Source organism: Clarias gariepinus, chromosome 19 (assembly GCF_024256425.1).
Source record: "Clarias gariepinus isolate MV-2021 ecotype Netherlands chromosome 19, CGAR_prim_01v2, whole genome shotgun sequence".
In the NCBI taxonomy this organism is placed as follows: Eukaryota; Metazoa; Chordata; class Actinopteri; order Siluriformes; family Clariidae; genus Clarias; species Clarias gariepinus.
The window spans coordinates 13,689,522-13,710,430 of NC_071118.1; the positions used below are offsets into that span (position 1 = coordinate 13,689,522).

Below are 20,909 nucleotides of genomic sequence, written 5' to 3' on the forward strand. Positions count from 1 at the left end.
TATCTTGCTTCTGTATCTCATATATTAGGTTCACCTTTTAAGTTGCATTACTGAAATAAATGAACTTTTGCACAATATTCAAATTTTTCGAGTTTTACCTGTACATACAATAAAGGAAGACAATAGTGACATGGTCATCATAAAGCCAAACAATACAGTGCATCAAATCAGTTTCTGATCGTACTATATCACATCCAGACTTACACAAGGGGTTTGTCTTTCATAAATAATTGCACGTCTGTTCCCAATGAAATTATTGATACTATATCACACTGCTTTCATTTCCTATGAACTCTTTTCAAATATTCACTGTTAGTTGAGACATGAGACGCTACTCACTGCATCAGTTAGGGTTACATAAATTGTTAGTGAAACTATTACTGAAACTGAAACTATTAATCACTGCAGTAATTATCCTGTAGACAGCTCTTAAATGTATGCTTAGTTAAAGCCAGATGTTGCTTTCTCTGGCCAGGACGTGTATATTAATAAATAACCAGCATTCTACTTTGTGTTGAATTAAATTCCTTTTTGCTTCCCACTGTTTCGTAATAAATCCTTTTGCAAACACAGGTCAAATGACATTAAGTGCATCCCACTTGTTCCATGTCACATGACATGAGTGTTTAAAAATAAATTTATTACAAAAATAAAATAAATAGAATTTACTCACTCTCTCATTCACTGATTCTCTTAACCGTTTATCATGTACATGGTCACGGTGGGCCTGGAACCTATCCCAGAGCCTTGGGGGACAAGGCAGGATACATCCTAGCTGGAATGGCAGTCCATCGCAAACACACTCATCTCCCTCAAACATGATAGACAATTTGGAAACTGAAAACTAAAAGGAAACTTGCATGTGGAGAACATGCACACTCTATGCACACAGACCACGTTTTACAGGACCATAAAGATCCGCTTTTTAGGGAGTATCATAAAGAAGTCAAAAAGAGAAATAAAAAGAGTATGAAAAGAAATCAAACAAGGCTGTGGAAAGTGGTGGATTGATTAAGTTGGTTGATTCACTAAGTAATTTGTTGATTTTTTTCTTGTTGAGAAGTTTTATCAGCAATAATAAAGCTGTTTATTATCAGCAAAGAGGACATATTTAGTATTTTGGCCAGGTGCCCTTTGTCACGTATAATACCGATACGTATTATTCATAGCTTATTATAAATCCTTACAGTATTTTTCATGGATGAATTTGTTTAAGGTTTAAATTTGAAGTTTTTCAAAAGTTGGCCAGCTCATCTTGTTAGCTTGACTTTTTAAAGTACAATTTCAAATGCTAATACTGTATGTGCAAATTCACATAAATCTAGTACATCAAAAGAACCAGTCATTAACATGTAAGTCATACAGAGACCTGGAGGCAGATAGAGAATAGAAAACATATTTGCATTTTCTGGTTAAACAAAAGGGTTGCCAGCAGAACACAAGTTGTTTGGATGTATATTTGTCCGGATACAGGCTATAGGAATTGTTATCCTATAAGCAGTCATAATGCGCAATTAGGATTTTGTTTTAGGGGCATAGAAACCTTTTCATCATATTATAATACCACACAGGTGGAAATTGTGACCTATAAAAATGCAGAAAAATGCTATTATTGAAAACATTGTATCTATAATGGAATTTTCTTTTTCTATCTTTTTTTTTTGGTAATATCAAACTTAAAAAAAGAAGGAAAGGGTGCCTAAATCTCACTTTTTGCACTGGGAAAATATCAGGTTTGCTGTAGGTCTCTTGAGATATTCTAGACAATTGTTTACTACCAAATTTGTGTCAACAATTTGGGGAAGACCCATATGGATGTAACCGCCATGTGCCAATATCGTTTTGGCCATACAAGACACATAGTTCATACGTAAGGTCCATAAACAAAAGGCAATGGAAACAATGGCAACCGTTTGTAATTGATTGTACTGTTTTGTGTTTTAAGTGTGGGCAAAGCGACACGAATGGTTTTGGAGATAAGTCCTAACACGCCACTTTAGTGTCCTTGTCAACCTGCGGCTTGGGTCCAGTGTTAGGTTTGGTTTCTATGGCTACAGTAACTACCGGCAACGTATGAACGGACGTGACGCAATGCACCAATCAGAGCACAGTAAGACTTTGAATCAACCAATCCGATCGAAAGAGAGCTCGGGTCTACCGGAAGGAAAGAAAGCTTTTAGTGATAAGAGAAATTATTAGCCTGGTAGCTAATACACAGATTATTCTCGTACGATATACCGGAAAGTATAAATGTTTCCTCTTTTCGGATGGTAAGTAAGTTATTTGTTGTGGTGGTTATAGTGTTCGTTACAGCATTACGAGGCTATTGTGTGTGCGTGTGCCAACCTCCGAACTGTTTTCTAGTACGAGTGTTTACATCAGCTATCTGCTGAGCCGCTAGAGGATTTTGTAGTGATGTATAGACTAGAGCGACTAAAATACAGGCAGTCTTCATTTAACTTATACTTTAGAAACCGTCATATAGACAGTACATCATGTATTACGCGCACGTTATTATTATTATGTTTGTGTTCATAAGAAAACTGCAGCAGTATGGAGGGCAAAACTGTGCAAAACTGTTTTTTTTTTGGCTAATTCGGAATTGTGTTAAAATAATCAATTAAATTAGTACATTTATAGAATTTTTAAATTATGTTCTACAATATAGTTCTTGTATTATTATAAATATATTATTATATACAGCGTTTTCATATTCTGTATGTAATAATGTTATGCTTTTATAACAATAATATTCATATTTTAAACAACATACATAAATTCAAATCTTTAATGAATAATTAATGAAGTATTATATCAAATAATACCTGCATTACACATTAGATTAGTACATGTAATAAATTGTATATAATTTAAATGAACTCTTTAACATTTTAAATATCTTAATTATATTGTACTGTCATAGGAGCGTGTATGCTTATTATATGCTCGTGTGTGTCATCTGGACATATTTTACTCTCATCCGGTGGAAGATAAAGCATGATTTATTGTAATATATTTAGCAATGGATATTAAAATAGACTGTCAGATTGGCAGGTAAAATTTGAATTATAAATAAATATAACTGTGGAAATTCATTAAGTTTGCATGTTCTCCCAGTGCTCAGTGGGTATTCCAGATTCCTCCCACAGTCCAAAGACATGCAGATTAGACTAACTCTGCGTTTTCAAATTGCCTTTAGGGAGTAAAATGGGAGTAAATGCATTGGTCATTATTTGCCTCTACAATACCTAATTGGACCACAGAGGTTCCTAGATGAGCTGGGTAAACTGTGGAAAGCCCACAGTTTATAAAGCAGGCTGTCCAATCATGGCTCCGGCATACTGGGACAACTTTCTTGCTTGGTGGTATCCAAGCACTTGTGAAACGCTAAGAAAAGTGCATTAGTGTAATCAAATAAAAGTAGTTTTTACTCTCATGACTGTGTTCTGTTATTCTGCGTAAGCCAAAGTCCTGTTTTGATTTGAACACCCCTTGTAAAGTATATGCAATTCATGTGTGTGCATTTTCCTTCTCAACACAACCAAGCTCACCTTAAAAAATATTTAAAAATGCTAGAAAGAAATGCTAACTTATGTGTACTTAAAAAATGCTAACTTATGTGTACTTTTTTTTTGTTTCTTGCAGAAAAACGCGATGAGAACCAGCTCCTCTTCACCGCCGCTGCACGTGCATGTGAATGAAAGTACGCCTGTACATGTGCATGTAAAGAAGACCATGAAGAACAGCCCTAATAAACCCGCCCAGGTCAGTTATTTTTCTGTTTGTAGAAATTGTTTGAATGCAAACCAATACTGGTATTTAGTGTAAAGTTTCATTCAAACATCTGTTTGCTCTCGTTGCAGGTTAAGGCAAAAAGCTGCTTACGTCCCACTGCTAAAGTTAAGACAAGAGTCCCATGGATTCCTCCAGGCAAAGCTTCAACGCGCGAAACATCGTACAAGTGGGAGGTTAGAAGGCTGTTTTTATTAATAAAGAAACAGTTTGACAATTCATTTAATCTCTGCAGAAGCCAACTAACGTATGGTGTCGGAACTTGTTTATGTTCAGACATTATTTTTGTCTGTCTGTCTCAACAGTACAGTGATTTTTAATAAATTTTGACTTGGAAACGAACAAGTCTTGGTTTACGAGTACCGAGTATCATGTATCACGCATGCGCTTCTTGTCTTGACGCAGAGCGTCACGTGATCACAACTGAGCCAACGGTTTTTCTCTCTCTTGCGTTGCGGAATTGTGGGTAATCGTCTCCAGTGCTGGGTCTTAGTGCACGTCTCTTACTGGTATGGTATAATCAACATCCTTGCACGCGTGTACTGTTTACTGTGGAACGAATAATGTGAATTTCCAAAATTTCATATGAGTGTTTTGAAATACGAGCCCACTTTCGGAACGAATTATGCTCATAATCAAAGATTCCAAACAGGATCTAATGCAGCCTATGCATCCCAGCAGACTATACATCTAATACAATTGCACTTTTGGAAGGGCAGAGTTACCAAACAATCAGTTCAGGCAGATATATATTATAGATTATATTCACATCATATTACACATGTTATATATGTGTAATATGTTTATATGTTATATATGTAACTTATAATTACATCTTTGTAATAACTGTTAAAAAGATTGTTAGCAGCTGTTATTGGCTTTTAAAAGTAGAGGTGCTCCGATCAGTGCTTTTGTGTTGTGTTGAAATTGTCAGCACGTCTGCATGGAGCGGTAAGGTGAACCTGGGCTGTCTCGGCCAGAGCTGGAAACTGGGTATTTTGCGTCATCACAATAGTATCAGTTTATGTGATTGGTTGTTTGAGAGACAACCAATCCGTAAAAATTAAGTAATTATCGGCCAATTACAATCAGTGGCCAATCGATCAGAGAACCTTTATTCCAAAGACTACACTTCTAATATCCACGGAGAGAGGAGTTATGGAACTAAAGTGTTTCAGTTGACTTTGGTGCTTTTTATTAAATAATTTATTTATTTATATATTTATTTATGATTTATATTTAAGATAAGGTCACCCTGCAGTACATTTTGTTTCACTACTGTTCGTAGTAAATTTAGATAAATTTAAGAATATAAAAACAGGAAAAAACACATTGCACTCTTTATCATTTAGAAGTAAAACATTTCTGCAGCTGTAATTTTTTTCATACTAAAATTATGTATCCATATGAAATTAGTTGAATCGTATTATAGATTAAATCTATCATTGGCCCCCTAATATGACAGGCATTTAAATAAGTAACAGGAAACCCTACACTTGTTAGCTAAGGCACTCTTGTCAGCACTTTTGACATTGAGTTTAATGGAAGTTTATAATGTTAAAAACTTCTCAAAGTGCTGTAAAGTTAGTAAGACAAATAACTTGGCCATAAGAAATGACAGTGACAGTTTCCTCAATGCAGTTTGCTACCACTTGAAAAAAAGATTGTGTTTATGTTAATATTCATAATCCAGATCCACTTTAACCTTATCCTTTTTGTGATAGAATAGAGAAAAGAAAACAAGCTATATAAGGGGAGAAAAATTCAACAAATAAAAAAAAGGCAAAAAAAAAAAAGGGCTGAGTAGTGGATCTCACATACAGTTTATTTAAACATTTAGCAACAAACCAGGTTTTTGTCTTTTGTATGAAAAGAAATAAAAAAAAATTATCATTTTTTGTTTAGGGTCCAAGCCATTGCTTGGAAATAAACCCCCTACCTGAGCCCGAGCCTTCACGCTCTGCTCTCCGTCTGGAAGACCTCTCCACAGATGAGGAGGAAGCTCGGCATGGACGCATCAACCAATATGAGAGGAAGATAGATAGCCTGATGACTGAGGTCAGCTCATTAAAGAATGAGGTGAGTGCTAGAGAACCACACAAAGCACTTCACTGATTTGTTTCTGTACCTATTAAACTGGCCCCATGACATCTTAAACAGTTTGAGTACATGCCTAGCATGTTGTTTGTCTTTCGGCTGCTCCCATTAAGTGGTCCCCATAGTGGACCATCCAGTCTTTACAGAACTTGAAACAGGTTTTTACGTCGGATGCCCTTCCTGACACAATCCTGCCATTTTTATCCAGGCTTGGGACTGGCACTGCTTCCAACGGCTGGGAAGGAAAAGAACCCAGGGGTGTTCAAAGCAAGACGTCACAACTTATAAATTATGGATTTTTTGATGTTAGCACTGAGCATTGCTTACCTACTCACATATGATTATTTAATGATTCTACTTTTGCCAAAACCAACTGTTTTTAACTTTGCTAGTTTATCTCAACTATACAACTACAACAAGTCAACTAGTATAAATCACAATCCATTAAAATCTGGGTGGATGAAATCGGAATAAAGGCTGGGATTCTTTTAGCTAAGATGTGTTTTTTGTTTTTTTGTTTTTTTAGCCTTATGAAAATGGTTAACTGAAACCATGCGTCTTTTAAATAAAACGTATTTTAAAAACACTGTTTAAAATATGTGCACCCTGTTTATCATCTAAGATCAAAAAAAGAAACCAGCAGGTTTGAGCTCATCTGCATGTACGTATGTAGTTGTTCTAGCTGGGTTACAGAAAACAAAGTTTGATTGATGAAAGTGGGTTTTGCAGGTGCAGCTGTGTAAGAAGGAGCAGCAGCTAGAGCGTCAGTCTGAGAGGCTAAGCGCCTCGCAGCGTGTCATCGCTGAGCAGGAAGAGGAGCTGGCGGAGGTTGCCAAGGAGCTTGAAATTACAGAGAGAGAGAACACGCTCCTCCGGGAGTCCATGGAGAAAATACTGGAGGAAAACAACTATGGCAGGTCTGACACTCAGAGTTCAAAGTAATAAGTAAAATGGCAAAAAGTAAAACACTCATTCTTAAACTGAGTAAACGCTATGTTAGGAGTTTTTATATTTATTATTTGTTCAACATTTACGAAGGTCATAATTAATACCTGTAAGTTTCCTGGCATTCCCGGAAATAATTAGATGTATCCTATTTAATACAGGGACATTGACTCAAACAAATAGCCAATAGTACATGTAGCAACTCTTGGTCTGGTTCAGTGGTATGGTGACGAGTATTTCTCCTGCTTGTTTCCGTGTGCTCTTATTCAGGTTAGAGAGGGAGAACTTGCAACAGGAAAAGGATGTGCTTCTTAGGAAGCTGGTTGAAGCAGAATTTGACAGCACGGCAGCCGCCAAGCAGGTCCTGGCACTTCGAGACACAGTGAGCCACATGTCAAGAGCTGTGAGTGTGTTAGTGGTTACTCACTTTTGATTGTTACCTAGACAACAGATCCATAGCTAAGTATAAATAAACACAGTTTGTTATATAATTGTTTTGTCTCAAAGGAGAAGCGGATGATGGGCTCTGACTCTTCGTTGCTTGCCCGGCAAAAGGATCTCCTCCTGCAGAAGTTGGAAACTTTTGAGAGAACAAACCGAACACTGCGGCGCCTCCTGAGGGAGCAGCACGAGCGCGAGGTGCTTTCTTTGTTTCGGCAGAGGGAGCAGAGATAAGCTGGTACTGTGGGGCCCTTTCATGCTAATTTCAGTTTTTTTCATGACAGATGGATTCGCTTCAAGTCCTGGAGCAGAAAGACTCTCTTCTGAAGAAGCTCACTGAAGTTGAGGCAGAAAACTCGGTCTGTTTTTTTTTCCATGGGATAATAACCATAAAATTAAAAATTAATTACTTTATTCCTTCACTTATTAATAATCAGCAGTATGTACATGATCTAGTTAGTGCATGTTGTTGCTTAGAGATTAACATTAAGCTTGATTCTTCTGTGTAGCATCTTCAGGTGAAGCTGCAGGATAAAGCAAAAGAAGTCGCTGACCTCGTCTGCCTTTTAGAAAATGAGAAGGTGCTCTAACCAAATCCACATCTAAACATTTACAATAAATGTTTACAATATGCCTACTGTGTAGCTTATAACATTATCATACTCACCGTGACAGGAACATGTGAAGACCACAAGCGAGCTGTCCAAGTCTCTGGAATCAAACCGAGCTCATCTGCAGGGCCAACTACGCAACAAGGAAGCCGAAAATAACCGCCTTTCAGTTCAGATCAAGGTAAGTTGTTTTATTTTTTAGTATATGCCTTGTTCCTTTAAACAATATTTAAAACTAGAGACAAGTCCTGGAGAAATGAAGTATGAAGTATGGTACATAGTTACAGATATTCAATTCAATTAAATTTAATTTATATAGCGCTTTTAACAATGGTCATTGTCTCAAAGCAGCTTCACAAAAATGAAAGATTTTTTTTAGAAAAGAAAATATTTGGAAGTGTGTATGTGTGAGAAAAATGTGTCTAGATAATAATGAGATGAATGAATGATGAATGAAATGTCTCTGATGAGCAAGCCAAGGGTGACGGCAACGGTGGCAAGGAAAAACTCCCTGAGATGGCAATAGGAAGAAACCTTGAGAGGAACCAGACTCAAAGCGGAACCCATCCTCATTTGGGTGATAACAGATAGAAATAACATCATGCGTGTTGTGCAGGTGAAAGTTCAATATAACAGAAGTTGTGTAGATAAACGTGAAGTCCAGTTCAGCACAGGGAGTCAGTAGGTGCAGAGGGCAGATGGGGTCTGGGTCACTGGAAGCACGGGAGCAGCATGCGTAGCTCCAACCTTCATAAAGCAGAATCCAGCTCGAGCTGGTCCTTCTCTGGATGCTTCAGACACCTCGCAGGGTTGGCCTTTGTGCACTGAAGCTGGCACAATCTCCCGATGCCTCGGGATGGGTAGAAAAATACAGAACAGATGGAGAGAATTAGCGTAGTTGCCATTTAGGATAGGTGTACTGGAGTATGAGGTTATGGGATGAGTTACGTGTATGCCAGATTAAAGAGATGCGTCCTGAGTCTACTTTTGAATTGGGAAACCGTGTCTGAGCCCCGAACACTGTCTGGAAGGCTATTCCAAAGCTTTGGAGCTAAATATGAAAATGCCCTGCCTCCTTTTGTAGATTTAAAAATTGTGGGAACTACCAGAAGTCCAGAGTTTTGTGATCTTAAGGAACGTAGTGGATTGTAGCGTATTAGAAGACCATTTAAATCCTTGTATGTAAGTAGTACTATTTTGTAATTAATTCTAAACTGAACAGGTAGCCAGTGCAGGGATGATAATATTGGGGTTATATGATCATATTTTCTGGATCTAGTGAGAACCCTGGCGGCTGCATTTTGGACTAACTGAAGCTTGTTTATTGAGGATGCAGGACAACCACCTAGTAATGCATTACAATAGTCCAGTCTGGAGGTCATGAATGCATGGACTAGCTTTTCTGCATCAGATACGAATAGGATGCTCCTAAGTTTGGCAATAGAAGATGGAAAAAGGCTACAAGATACATCGATATTCCTGTGCAAAACCCTAAAAATAGCTTCATTGTTGGCTGTAGGGTTTCTGTATGAGTGTGTGTAAGTGAACAGGGCATGGTTTGGCCCATTTGTCTTGGCAGCGGTATCTGCTGCATTGCTGACTAACACTGAGAATGTTAAACCCCCCCCAAAACTGATAAGTGACCACACTACTTATTGGTCAGATATCTTGGCAACCATTAGTGCTACAACTTTTATGTTTGGAAATTTCTCCCCCACACCCATACATGCACACATACAATATACAATATATTATAAACTTTACACATTTTATATATTTACTTACACACTGAAAATATTGTCTGTGCTTATAATTGTAAATGTTGGTATCTGCTACACTGCAGTGTCTATTTTTGTACAATACAAGTTAGCTACTTTCGCGATTTGTTCACATCTACGAAATGTTCATACCTGTATATGAAATACTAATAATGAAAATAAGTCAAAATATAATTATTACTCATAATTATTTAGTATGTCAAAATATTAAATGGCAATGTGCCAGATTCTTTACAATCCTTTTGTATTCCTATTCTCTGATTGGGTCAGAACCTAGAGCGAGCAGCTGGTCAACAGCAGGGAGAGCTGGAGCATGTGCAGGCTCAGATGCGTGAGCTGAAGCAGCGAGCTGAGGTGGATAAAGAGGCGCTGAAGAAGGCCACACGGGCACTAAAACAGAGAGCAGAGCGCAGTGAGGACACTGCAGGACAGCTCAGTGCTCAGCTGACTGAATTGGTAAGAACAGTGAGAGACCCTGGTTGGCATGTCCTACTTTTGTCCTACTTATTATATTAACCAGTGTGTGACACCATTGAATGAAAGTCAAAATTAATTGCAATTTTATTGCGTTTATTTGGCAACCTGAGAGGAGGGGGGCTGAAGGGGGGCTCGCTCGCGATTACGGCCCCTTTCTCTCAGGTTGCCAAACAAACACACAAATTCTCTGCCTTACACAGACACAAACACGCACACTCAAAAACACTGCAGGCACTAAGACCCAGCAGGGGAGACAATGGGTCTCGGCTTTACAGCTCCCCTTCTCTCAGGTTGCCAAATAAACACACAAACTTCTCTCTGTCGCGACTGTTTTCAAAGGTGAGGAGCTGTTTAATTTTTGTTGTTGTTGTTGTTTTACTTTACAGTAGTAATCCCGTTAGTATGCACTCACGCGAGTGTGACTAGCGATGTTCCTTGCTAATTTTTAAACGGTTTTAAAAACGGTCTCTCCGTTAATGTGTGTGCGTGTGTGTATTCACCCAGCAGGAGAGACGATTACCTACAATTCTGCTGCAAGAGAGAGAAAAACCGTTGGCTCACTTGTAATGACATAACGCTCGTTGTTAAAACAAGAAGCGCATGCATGAAACATGATACTCGGTGCTCGTAAACTAAGACAATGCTCGTTTTTCAAGTAAAAAATTATTTAAAATTGTTGCTCGTCTTGCAAAACACTCGTAAACCACGTTACTCGTAATCCGAGGTTCCACTGTATATATTTATATATATATAATACATATTTATATATATAGCCGTGCAGTGTTGTTTCAAATCGCTTTAAACTGATTTTGTTTGTTTGTGCAAACTTGTGCTCACTCAATTTTTGAAAGACTCCCAAATTGCCTTTACTGTGTGTATATACTGTATAGGATAAGTGAAGATGAATAAACATATGAATAATCTCTTAAACTGAATGATCAGGAATTTTGCATGCACAAGTGATGCACAAATGGACTGACACGCTTTTATTGTTCTCTTATGTGTGAATCATAGGAAGCCCGGCTGGCAGATGCTATTTCAACCGCTGAAAACTGGAGCAGTCGGCACGCAAAAGAGCTGAAGGAGAAAGGCCAGCTGGAGGTGGAGATCACATTGTTGAACAGGTTTCTAAGTGTTTATAAAAGTTTCATTTTGTACAAAATTCAGATTGGAATGTGTTTAGACCCTCTAATTAAATCATACATTCGGTTCCTTTCAGCCGGGTCACGGATCTGACAGAACAGCTGCATGTGCTTGAGGAGAAAACCAGAGCAGAGAGAGACGGACTTCTGGATCGACTGCACAGTATGACCACAGAGAGCACGACAGTTAGACTGGAAAACCAGAGCCTAAAGGTCAGACCACACCCTGATGTGTGAGCTATTTTACAAGCATATACTTTTTAAAGAATGTTAAAGATTCAAATTGTTCTATTAACTCCTCCATCCTTAAGGTAAATGTATTATTTGATCTTGCCAAGACCTATCACAGCTACTCTAACTGGAATGATGAAGGCCAACAGGTGCTTTCTCCAAGACACACAGTCTTTTTTTTTAATGATCTTTTGTATGTCATTATTGTTCACAGGATGATTGTAATGCCAGCTTTTCCACGCTTTCCCATATATAATATTTATTTATTTATTTTCCCTTACACAACTTATACAGTATATAGAAAAACATATACAGTATATAGAAATATTGGCTTATGGGGAAAAGTTTGAATCCTTCTGTTGCTTAAGATCTATGGGTATAGTCAACTAAAACTTGAAACTAAAACTATGTACAAAAATTTGAACTTAAATGCACGGAGAAATTGCAGGTAATGCTCAAGTTTAAGGCAATCTTAAATTTGGTTATACCTAGATACCATTCAAAGAGCAGATGCGGATTATCAAGAGACAATGAGAATGGAATTAATATAATTCCTAAATGACCGGAACTCAATTGAACCCTGGTGCATATTCTGTAACACTATATTTTATACTTTTTTACAATTAAACGTTGTACCATTTTGTCATAGTATCAATTTTACAGATTAATATCATTATTTATTCATTTTTAAATAGTGGCCCCAAAATGTTGACATATGGGTTGTATTATCAGTTTGTGATTTTCAGCATATTGGCTTTATTCTGGTGTTTTTGCAGGCAACTCTGTCGGCACTGGAGGAAAAACTGTCTCTGTCCCGATCTGAGGTGGAGCAGGTCAAAGCCTCAGTAAAGCAGTATGAAAGCTTAGTGGACAGCTACAAGATTCAGGTCAGTACATCACATTACTCCATATTCACACACATTTACATACACAATGGGGTTGGTGCTGAATCACAGAGCTTCATTATGAAGCCCAAGTTGCTTCATGACTTCATCCTGTGTGTGGTTGTGTGTTTAGCTGCAGAAGACACGTGCCGAGGCAGATGAGTACAGTTTGCATGCGCAGCAGGCAGAGCGGGAGGCGCGGACTCTAAGGGAGGAGCTGGATCAGGAGCTAGATCAGGCCCGGAAGCAGCTCATGGGCCGTCTAAACGAGCTGGAGCCACTACCTGATACCCTGCGCCGCACTGAGTTCCAACTGCAGGAAGCACATGAGAAAGAGCGTGTGCAAGAGAGGAGGAATAATGAGCTCACAGCAAGCCTTGCTGAGCTACGTGTTAAGGTGTGTGCAATAAAGAAAAGTAAGAAAATTAAACATTTACAGAAACATTTAAAATAAGACTGCTTTAACAACTTTTTGCAGTAGAAGTGCTAGCTGAAAAGTTTTTGTGCCGGTCCTAACCAATTGGTATTGGCTAACCCTGTGTTCACACTATCAAGCATTATTTGTGTATAAGTATGTGTATATATTTAACTGAAATGACTTTTATAAGACACATTTTCACATGAATTAATGTCTTATTTAATTTGTGTTTAACTGGCCTAATTTAGAAACTATCTAAACATTTGTTAAAAGAATTGAAGAAACACTGGACTGCACACAGCTATAAGCGAAAATGGTAGCATCTAGCCCAAGCTCACATGAGTTAAATCGCATATAACATGAATGAATGATAAGAGTAATAAGGATGGAAATAAAGATGAGATTTCCATTTTTGTTTAGCAAATTTTATTTGTACAGTTCATTTGTAATATGTTTTGCTTATTAATGGGTGTGATGTGTTAAACTATTCGAGCAGGTGGAACAGCAGAGTGTTCAGATGGAGAAAGCGCAGCAGAGGAACACCGGGCTTATGGAGGAGAACAACCAGCTCAAGCATAAATTGGAGTCCCTTGACAGGTCAGTCACTACGGCAACCAGTGCTTAACAACAAGTGAAATTATGGTGTGTATAAATAGCATGAAGCCATTTCTCATTTCAATACAAATGAAATGATCTGTAAATAATTTACATTAGAAATTTGGTATTCATGAAAAATACATTTAGTTTAGTTAGTTACTTATATACATTGAATTAACATTTTATGAAACTGGATTGTTTCATATTAATGACTTAAAACAAAACAAAGAAAAACAAAAAAACAAAGAAATAATAAGTTAGTACCAAGAAGAGTAGATATTTCTTTTGGACAAAAGAAACAAGTCTTCATGAAAGGAAGAAGAATGTATGCTTATGCTATAGTGGCTGAGCTACATTCCTTTGTGCGTTTGTACATATTAGTGAGGAATTTTAATTCAGCTTCAATAATATTTTTATGCAAACATTACACGTAAAACCATTTTATCCATATTGGTAATAAAAACAGGAAGTTGGAGGAGGCTAGCTCTCAGAACGGAGATCTTCTGCAAATGATAGCAAAGCGAGAGGAGACCATCCTTCACAACCAGGTTCGTTTGGAAGAGAAGTCCCGCGAGTGCAACACTCTGAACCGGCAGCTAGAAGAGGCACTCGAGGACGCCAGACGGCAGGTCTGTACATTTATTAGTGACTGCATATGGCAGAACTGCAGTCTAGCTATGTTTAGCTATGAAAATGCATTTTTAACCATTAATTATATTATATTTCCCTATAATTATATTCCCTATAATAATAAATATAATTCTATTATATTACATTACATTATATTTCCCTATAATGTAGCTTAACCATTGCAGCATGCCAGCTACCATGGACACAAATGTTTCAGCCTTTATGGGGTGCAGTTGCTTTTGTGCTAGTTTAATAGCTAGTATTGTCTTAATGGCTTACCAATATATCAATAAGAAACCTCTAAGACTTGATTTTGGTATACGTTCCTGATGTTTTCGTTCATCTATCCTTTGGTATGATCTACAGGTGTCCAATACGAGAGAGCGAGCTGCATCCAAGGAGCGAGCCTCTCAATCAAAAGTGATTGAGCTGGAGACCCAACTGAGCCGAACCACTTCAGAGCTCAATCAGTTGCGACGAGCGAAAGATGAGGTGAGTTTTATAATGTGAAGAAAAGAGCTGACCGTGTGTGATTCAGCCAGCCTGCAAACTTTAGTTACTGAAATAAACTGTCCTTCATCAGTCCTTTTTATTGCATTTTCTCACTTCTTCCGGGTGCATTGTTACTGAATTTTCAGGCGGAGAAGAGGTACCAGAGCCGTGTGCAGGACATGAAGGACCGGCTTGAACAGTCGGACAGCACCAATCGCAGCCTGCAGAATTATGTTCAATTCCTCAAAGCATCCTATGCTAGCGTGTTCGGGGACACGACTCTAAGCAGCACTTCACTCCGAACGCACTCAGCCATCTGACACCCTGTACACTTCACCCCAGGGCTGAGTTGATGCGGAACACACATATACCAGTGTATATTTTCCACAGCATAGTGTGATGAGTTTACGTTCATCATCGTATTTTGATGTGGGTAAGAACCAAAGTAAGACTCGGCTCTTATGATACTTATAATTATTTCTAATTATATTTTTTTATAGATCTCCATATTAGAGCATTAAATGAGTGACCGTGTTCACTACTGGGTGTAGCAGCAGTGCTTAAGAAATAAATTTCCCAAACATAACTGATTTAAGTTTTAAGCATATTTAAAACATCTGATTTGTCGGGTGGTGAACCTATTGTTCTATTATCCTGTACTGTAAATTCATATATGCAATAATTTGACTATCCTTATTTAAAACCCCAAGCTGACCGGACTAGTCTTTATTCTGTTGCCTTGTGGTCACCTTCAGCCTCTGCCAAAACTATAACCCCTTTCTGACATGCAATCCTTGTCAATAATCTGACAACATCTGTATACATCGGCCTCGTCTGTATGAGGATCATAGTCAATTTTCCATTCAAAAAAATCTTACACGTAACATTTACTAGTAACTAGTAACATTTACAGATCATTGTTTGAACTGCCAAAAGTCACAAGAAGTTTAATGATAGTATAACCATGCTGTCCTGATGTAGAACCAACGATTATGATTAAAAATAACTTTAAAGTATGTGTAAAACTAATATTACACTGACACTGAGATTTAATCATGAATAACTGTTTATGGCCCAGTGTTAGCTAAACTGACTGAATTAATCTAAACACTCTGAATAAAGCCATGAGGAGTTTTAACATAAGTGACCTATGTCTAAATGACAGAAAGCCTTCAATAGACAGATGATATCTATCCCATGTCTGAAAGGGCTTAAGAAGTAATGTCTACCCTGAATGACTTACATATAAACAAACCAACATCTAAACTGTTTTGTAATAAAATTTTTAAACTTCCAACATTCATTGAGATGTTGGTCTATTTTGATTTTAAGTACCAGTTATCTCTATTACCCACAGTACCATAGTATGGTACAGGGGTTTAGCCTCTGCTTTATGACTACCTAAAGTGATTAATGCAGCAGTTCTTTAGTGTATCCAGCTCTTCCACTTCATCTGTACATTTTGCTCAAACCGATCAGATTTCAAAGTTGCTGTTGTCAGTGAAATCACACTGTTAATCTCAAACTAGCTGATCTGTGGCTCTGACATAAAGCTGCATGACTGTGTTGTACGGGTGCAGTGTGTTGTAGCTGTCTCTGCTACTTATATGATGGATTTTTCATTAGTCTGATTGTGACTTGAAAATGGTTAACCAGAAAAGAAGCACTTATGGACTTTTCCCATAAGCATGGCAGATGGCTGATATCGCAACAGAAAAAGCTTAATCATGAAATTCTAAGTTCAATAGCACAGCCATCCATGACAAGAAAGGAAAATTGACCTGGCACATTTTTGGTAAAAGGGATTGCATTTCTTTTTCCACTGTCACTAAACACTAGTTAACCTGTCTGTGAACTCTTTTATATGGAAGATGGCAAGTAGTGTTGATGTATCTGGTTTCTCTGTGATGTAGAATGAGCAGCAGGTTGATAAACTGTATGTAGCTGTTATGTAAAAAGGGGGGAGTTGACTGGGGATTAAGAACTGGTAAATAAGCAAGTTAGGGAGGAAATAAAATTGTTTTAATTTTACCAACAACCAAAATACCAACAAACCAATCCAACCCATTCACTAAACACGTTACAGATATTTTAATATAAACATACTCAATGTGTTTCATAGCAGAGTTTGCCTTTAATTAACTACAGTGGTTCTGTAGGGTTTAGACAAAAGATCTCATCAATCGGTGCTACCAATTTTATATTACACTGTGTGTGGAGTTCCTTGTGCACTTTTGTTGCTATAAAAAGTAATTATTTATCTGTCATTATATCAGATTACATTAATGGATGCGTATTTTCCATACATATGAAATGTTTACATTTTTATTGATTCATCTGATATCAAAGTAAAACTTTTTTTTAAAACAGTTGAAATGTGTAATGCTTTACATAACAAATGTTAGACTTGTATGTCTATAGTAAACATGGTCTGATTTGCTCTGATCACAATTATTTTTACTCAATAGAATTGAACAAAGTTTGATTTTAAAAGGAGTGTGTTTTAGCTGGTGTGTTTACCAAGCAATGGTTTACTGTCAGTAAAGAATTATTTAATTGTTTAGCATCTAATATATCGTGCAGCCCAACCTTCAAACTTTAAACCATACCTCCCTACCTTATGTAGAGCTGTATTATACCATGTGTCCTGACACCATGCAGTTGTTACTTGTTAGATGCTACACATCATAGCTTGGTCACAACAGTCATATACAACTTCTGTGTTCAGATTTGCATCAAGCTGGGTCAAGTCAATGAAGATCCTGATCATTTTGGTGTAGATGACATCTTTCTCATGCTCATGACTTTCATTGCAGTCTGTAAAACGATCACTTTTCTCTGTAGCTTAGTCATCTTGCGGGACTGCTCACTCAGCTCCTTTTCGTATTTCTTCACCTTTAGTTGGGCCGAAAGTAGCTTTAGTTTGTACGACTTCTTAATCAGGTGTAGTTGTTTTTCACAGCGCTCACAAAACCTGTGTTCTGAGGTGTCTGGGTATGCATCCGATGTTTCTTCCTATAATTAATGAAAACATGAATAATGTCACAAGAAATTGGGTTGTTTTTACTTATATTTATTTATATAGTGAGAATGTTAGCTGCTGTTTTGATATAGCTGGTTAATTAAAAAAAAATAATAATAATAATTTTTAGCTAGTTAGATAATTTGAGGAAGAAATGTCACTTAAATCGAAACCCAGAACCTGACAACACATTAGATATATTAGGAAAATATTTTAGAAAACTTGGGTGTCCTTTATCTGTGCATCTGACAGAACTCATAAAGGTTACATATTTTTCCCAAATCATGTTAATTCGTTGCTTACAGCAGGCCAAAAATTTTACCCTTCTGAAACAGTAACAATCTTCACTCACAGTATACCCCTTTAGCCAATATACAGGGTCACAGGGTGGATGTTGGGTGTTGTCTTTCTCAGGAGATTTAGGGCATGAGGCAGAATACACCCTAGACAGAGTGTTAATCCACACACTCACACGCTCATTCACACACTACAGCCTAATTTGGGAATGCCAATTAGTCTAATCTGCATGTTTTTGTTGTGTGCAAAGAAACCGGAGCACCTGAATAAAACCCACCATGCACATGAAGTACATGCCAACAGACCAAATGTGGGAATCGAACCCGGACCCTGGAGGTGCAAGGCAACAGTGCTAATCTTATTCTGCGCCAGTTAGGGTTAAATAATTATATAATCAAAGTGTTTATTCAAATCCAAATGGCCGGGCAGTTCATGTGGAATGTGCACATATAAAAATGATTTAAGGTGCATTGGAGTACAGCTTTAATGCTTCATTAGGGGTGCATTTTTTATTATACATAAGGCTTGTGATTAAGAAAACCAACACAACCACAAGGGAGATTTTTTTTCAGAATATATTGTTTGTGCTCTTGTTAAAAACTCATTCCTGTCCATAACTTCGTTGCTACGTTCTAATCAAAGGAAAGTTTTTAAAAAACGGTTTACAAATAGGGGTCTGTAATTTGGGATTAGGGGACAGTAGTTTGTGTTGTTAAAATAATGAAAATCACAACACATAGACATAATTAAGGCAATAAAAATGCTCCCTCTTTATGCAATGTTTCATAACTGAAACATTAAAAAAAAAAAAAAAAGGATAAATATTTTCGTACCGTTGGCTGAAAGACAGAAGGGACAGCATGGGAGTGTAGCTGTCCTGGAGACTGGAAGCAGTCTGAGGTGAAATGATCTGAACACAACTGCGCAGACTCCGAGGGGCTCCATCCTGCAGCTTTCTGCATGCTGGAGATCCAGTGCTGGCGCTTCTCTTCTTCCTGAGGGAGCCTGCAGAAGGGAACAGTGCTGTCATGCACACACATCTAAATGATGTGACTATGAGTGAATAGTGTTTCTCGTGTAGGTCTACCTGTGCAGCGTCACACCGGATCTCTGGGTTTTCCCGCAGGCTTCACATGCACTCATCCTGCACCCGCGCTACAAACTCACTGGGATGACGAGACGCGCAGAGACAGAGGGGTTTATAGCGGGAAAGTTCACACACACACACACACACACACTCGCTCCTGACTGGCCCCCAGGTGTTAATGTGCAGAAAGTGTCCTTAATGGCCCGTTAACCTCCGTGCAGCTGTTTAAACGTCTGAGCTGATTTACATGTAAATGTACTCCACCCTCTTTATTTATGGGTCTCTTTAGAAGGAATGCGCTTATTGAAGAACAGAAATAGTTACAGGTTTAAGATTTACATTTACAAGTACCATAGATCACATTACTTTTCTGAATACAAACTTCCGTTAAAAATCATTGGCAACATCTTTACAATACCAATACTATATGCTTTTTAATATTAAATCATGTTCAGCAGGTTTATCCTAACTATCCCTATGCTGCACATTTCCATTTTTTCTGATTAGACACAAAACAATGAGGTGACTTTTCACAATATGAAAATCTGTATACAAGTCCATCACAAGTTGTATTGTTCAGAGAGCTCTAGGTTAATATGTAGCAAATTTAAAGTCTTGAATTAATATGCGGCTGTATTTTATCAGCCAAAACACTGTATTGGTGCTGATTTTTTGTTACACATGCAATACAAAACTGTGTACCCACAAGCTGAGACCTGAGGTTCGCGTAACATGGAAGTGACTAATAAAATAAATTAAAGTTCACATTTACATTTAAGCAGACGCTCTTATCCAGTAGGACTTCAAAGTGCTCTGAAGTTTCCATTATTGTATAGATCTTTACACTGGGTTACTAACTTATGTACCATCAGTCAAACTGTGTTGGGTAGGGTTTTTCATTCATTTATTTATTTATTTTTATTCATTTATATGTGTGTTTTTAGGTGGTTGAAGAAGTATTGAAGAAACAGAGTCGTTGCTAACTTCAGCTATTTTCGAGAGCATTAAAAGTATTCATATTTATTTATAAGTGTTGATACTGAAATTGTTGTAAGCTTCTAGAAGCATATAACTAGTAAAACTTGCTTAAATGAAAGCATTGAGTGCAAAAGTATGAATCCCCCCCCCCCAATCTGTAGTGTCTGTAACCGTGTTAAATTCATGTCGTAATATCTTAACAAGTTTGTATTTTAGAATAATACACTTTTTTTTTTAGGATTATGTCTTTTCATGTGAAATCTAAATTGGCTTTCATCTAAATTACAGTATTAAATTATTTGCATTAAAGAAAGTTACAGACACTACATAAAAGGGCATGAAATTGTATTTAGCAAATCTTTTTATCTGATATAAATATAAAAATATATAAATGTGTATGCATATTTACAACAAACAAATCATAGATTGGGCGATAAGCATTAAGCATCATGAAAAAATGGCCGTATTTAACATGATTTTATATATAGCATGATTTTGATTAATAAGAAGCCGGATTACAACAATATATTGTTAATTCATTTATATTTATTTTCATAATCGGGCATTCTTATTCATTCCTCTTCACTGTCCTGGAAATGAGGCGTGAGATAACAACCAGGATATAACTCCAGAACAATTCGAGCCACATTCTCACATTCATTCACACACTCTGGGGCAATTTTTCTAGACAATGTGCCCACCTGCACGTAGGAGGACAAGAGAGAACTGAAGCAGAAACAGTCAAACTCAGGACCGAAACCAGCAACTTTGGAGCTGTGAGGTGGCAACCATTCCAATATACAGTATATCCACGCCCCTTCTCATATAGTAATAATAATATTGGGGTGAGATGCAGCCGCTATGTGTAATTTCACTTGTAGCCACCAGATGTCACCATAGATGATGTGTTTGCGTTGCCTGTGTGGCCTTTTAAGAAAATATAGAACAATAAATAGACTAACCGAAAAAAAAGGTTTTTTTATAGTGAGG

At 37.4% G+C, this 20,909-nt stretch overlaps 2 protein-coding genes across 2 annotated transcripts; one reads left to right on the forward strand and one right to left on the reverse strand.

Moving 5' to 3' along the window:
- The first annotated feature begins 2,170 nt into the window (after positions 1 to 2,170).
- odf2a (outer dense fiber of sperm tails 2a) lies at positions 2,171 to 16,867 on the forward strand. The gene is made up of 19 exons (XM_053479223.1): positions 2,171 to 2,270; positions 3,646 to 3,765; positions 3,864 to 3,968; positions 5,698 to 5,871; positions 6,619 to 6,806; positions 7,105 to 7,237; positions 7,342 to 7,473; positions 7,560 to 7,634; positions 7,785 to 7,856; positions 7,951 to 8,067; positions 9,935 to 10,120; positions 11,156 to 11,265; positions 11,361 to 11,496; positions 12,291 to 12,401; positions 12,532 to 12,795; positions 13,313 to 13,413; positions 13,880 to 14,042; positions 14,410 to 14,535; positions 14,682 to 16,867. Exons 1-19 carry the CDS (start codon positions 2,268 to 2,270, stop codon positions 14,853 to 14,855), a joined length of 2,490 nt encoding a protein of 829 aa, XP_053335198.1. The 5' UTR covers positions 2,171 to 2,267; the 3' UTR covers positions 14,856 to 16,867.
- Positions 16,868 to 17,301: 434 nt separating this feature from the next.
- On the reverse strand, positions 17,302 to 19,003 carry si:dkey-228b2.6 (uncharacterized protein LOC563918 homolog). Its single transcript, XM_053478023.1, has 3 exons — positions 18,942 to 19,003; positions 18,688 to 18,859; positions 17,302 to 17,550 (listed from the first exon to the last, which is right to left on the reverse strand). Exons 1-3 carry the CDS (start codon positions 18,995 to 18,997, stop codon positions 17,302 to 17,304), a joined length of 477 nt encoding a protein of 158 aa, XP_053333998.1. The 5' UTR covers positions 18,998 to 19,003.
- Positions 19,004 to 20,909: the final 1,906 nt, after the last annotated feature.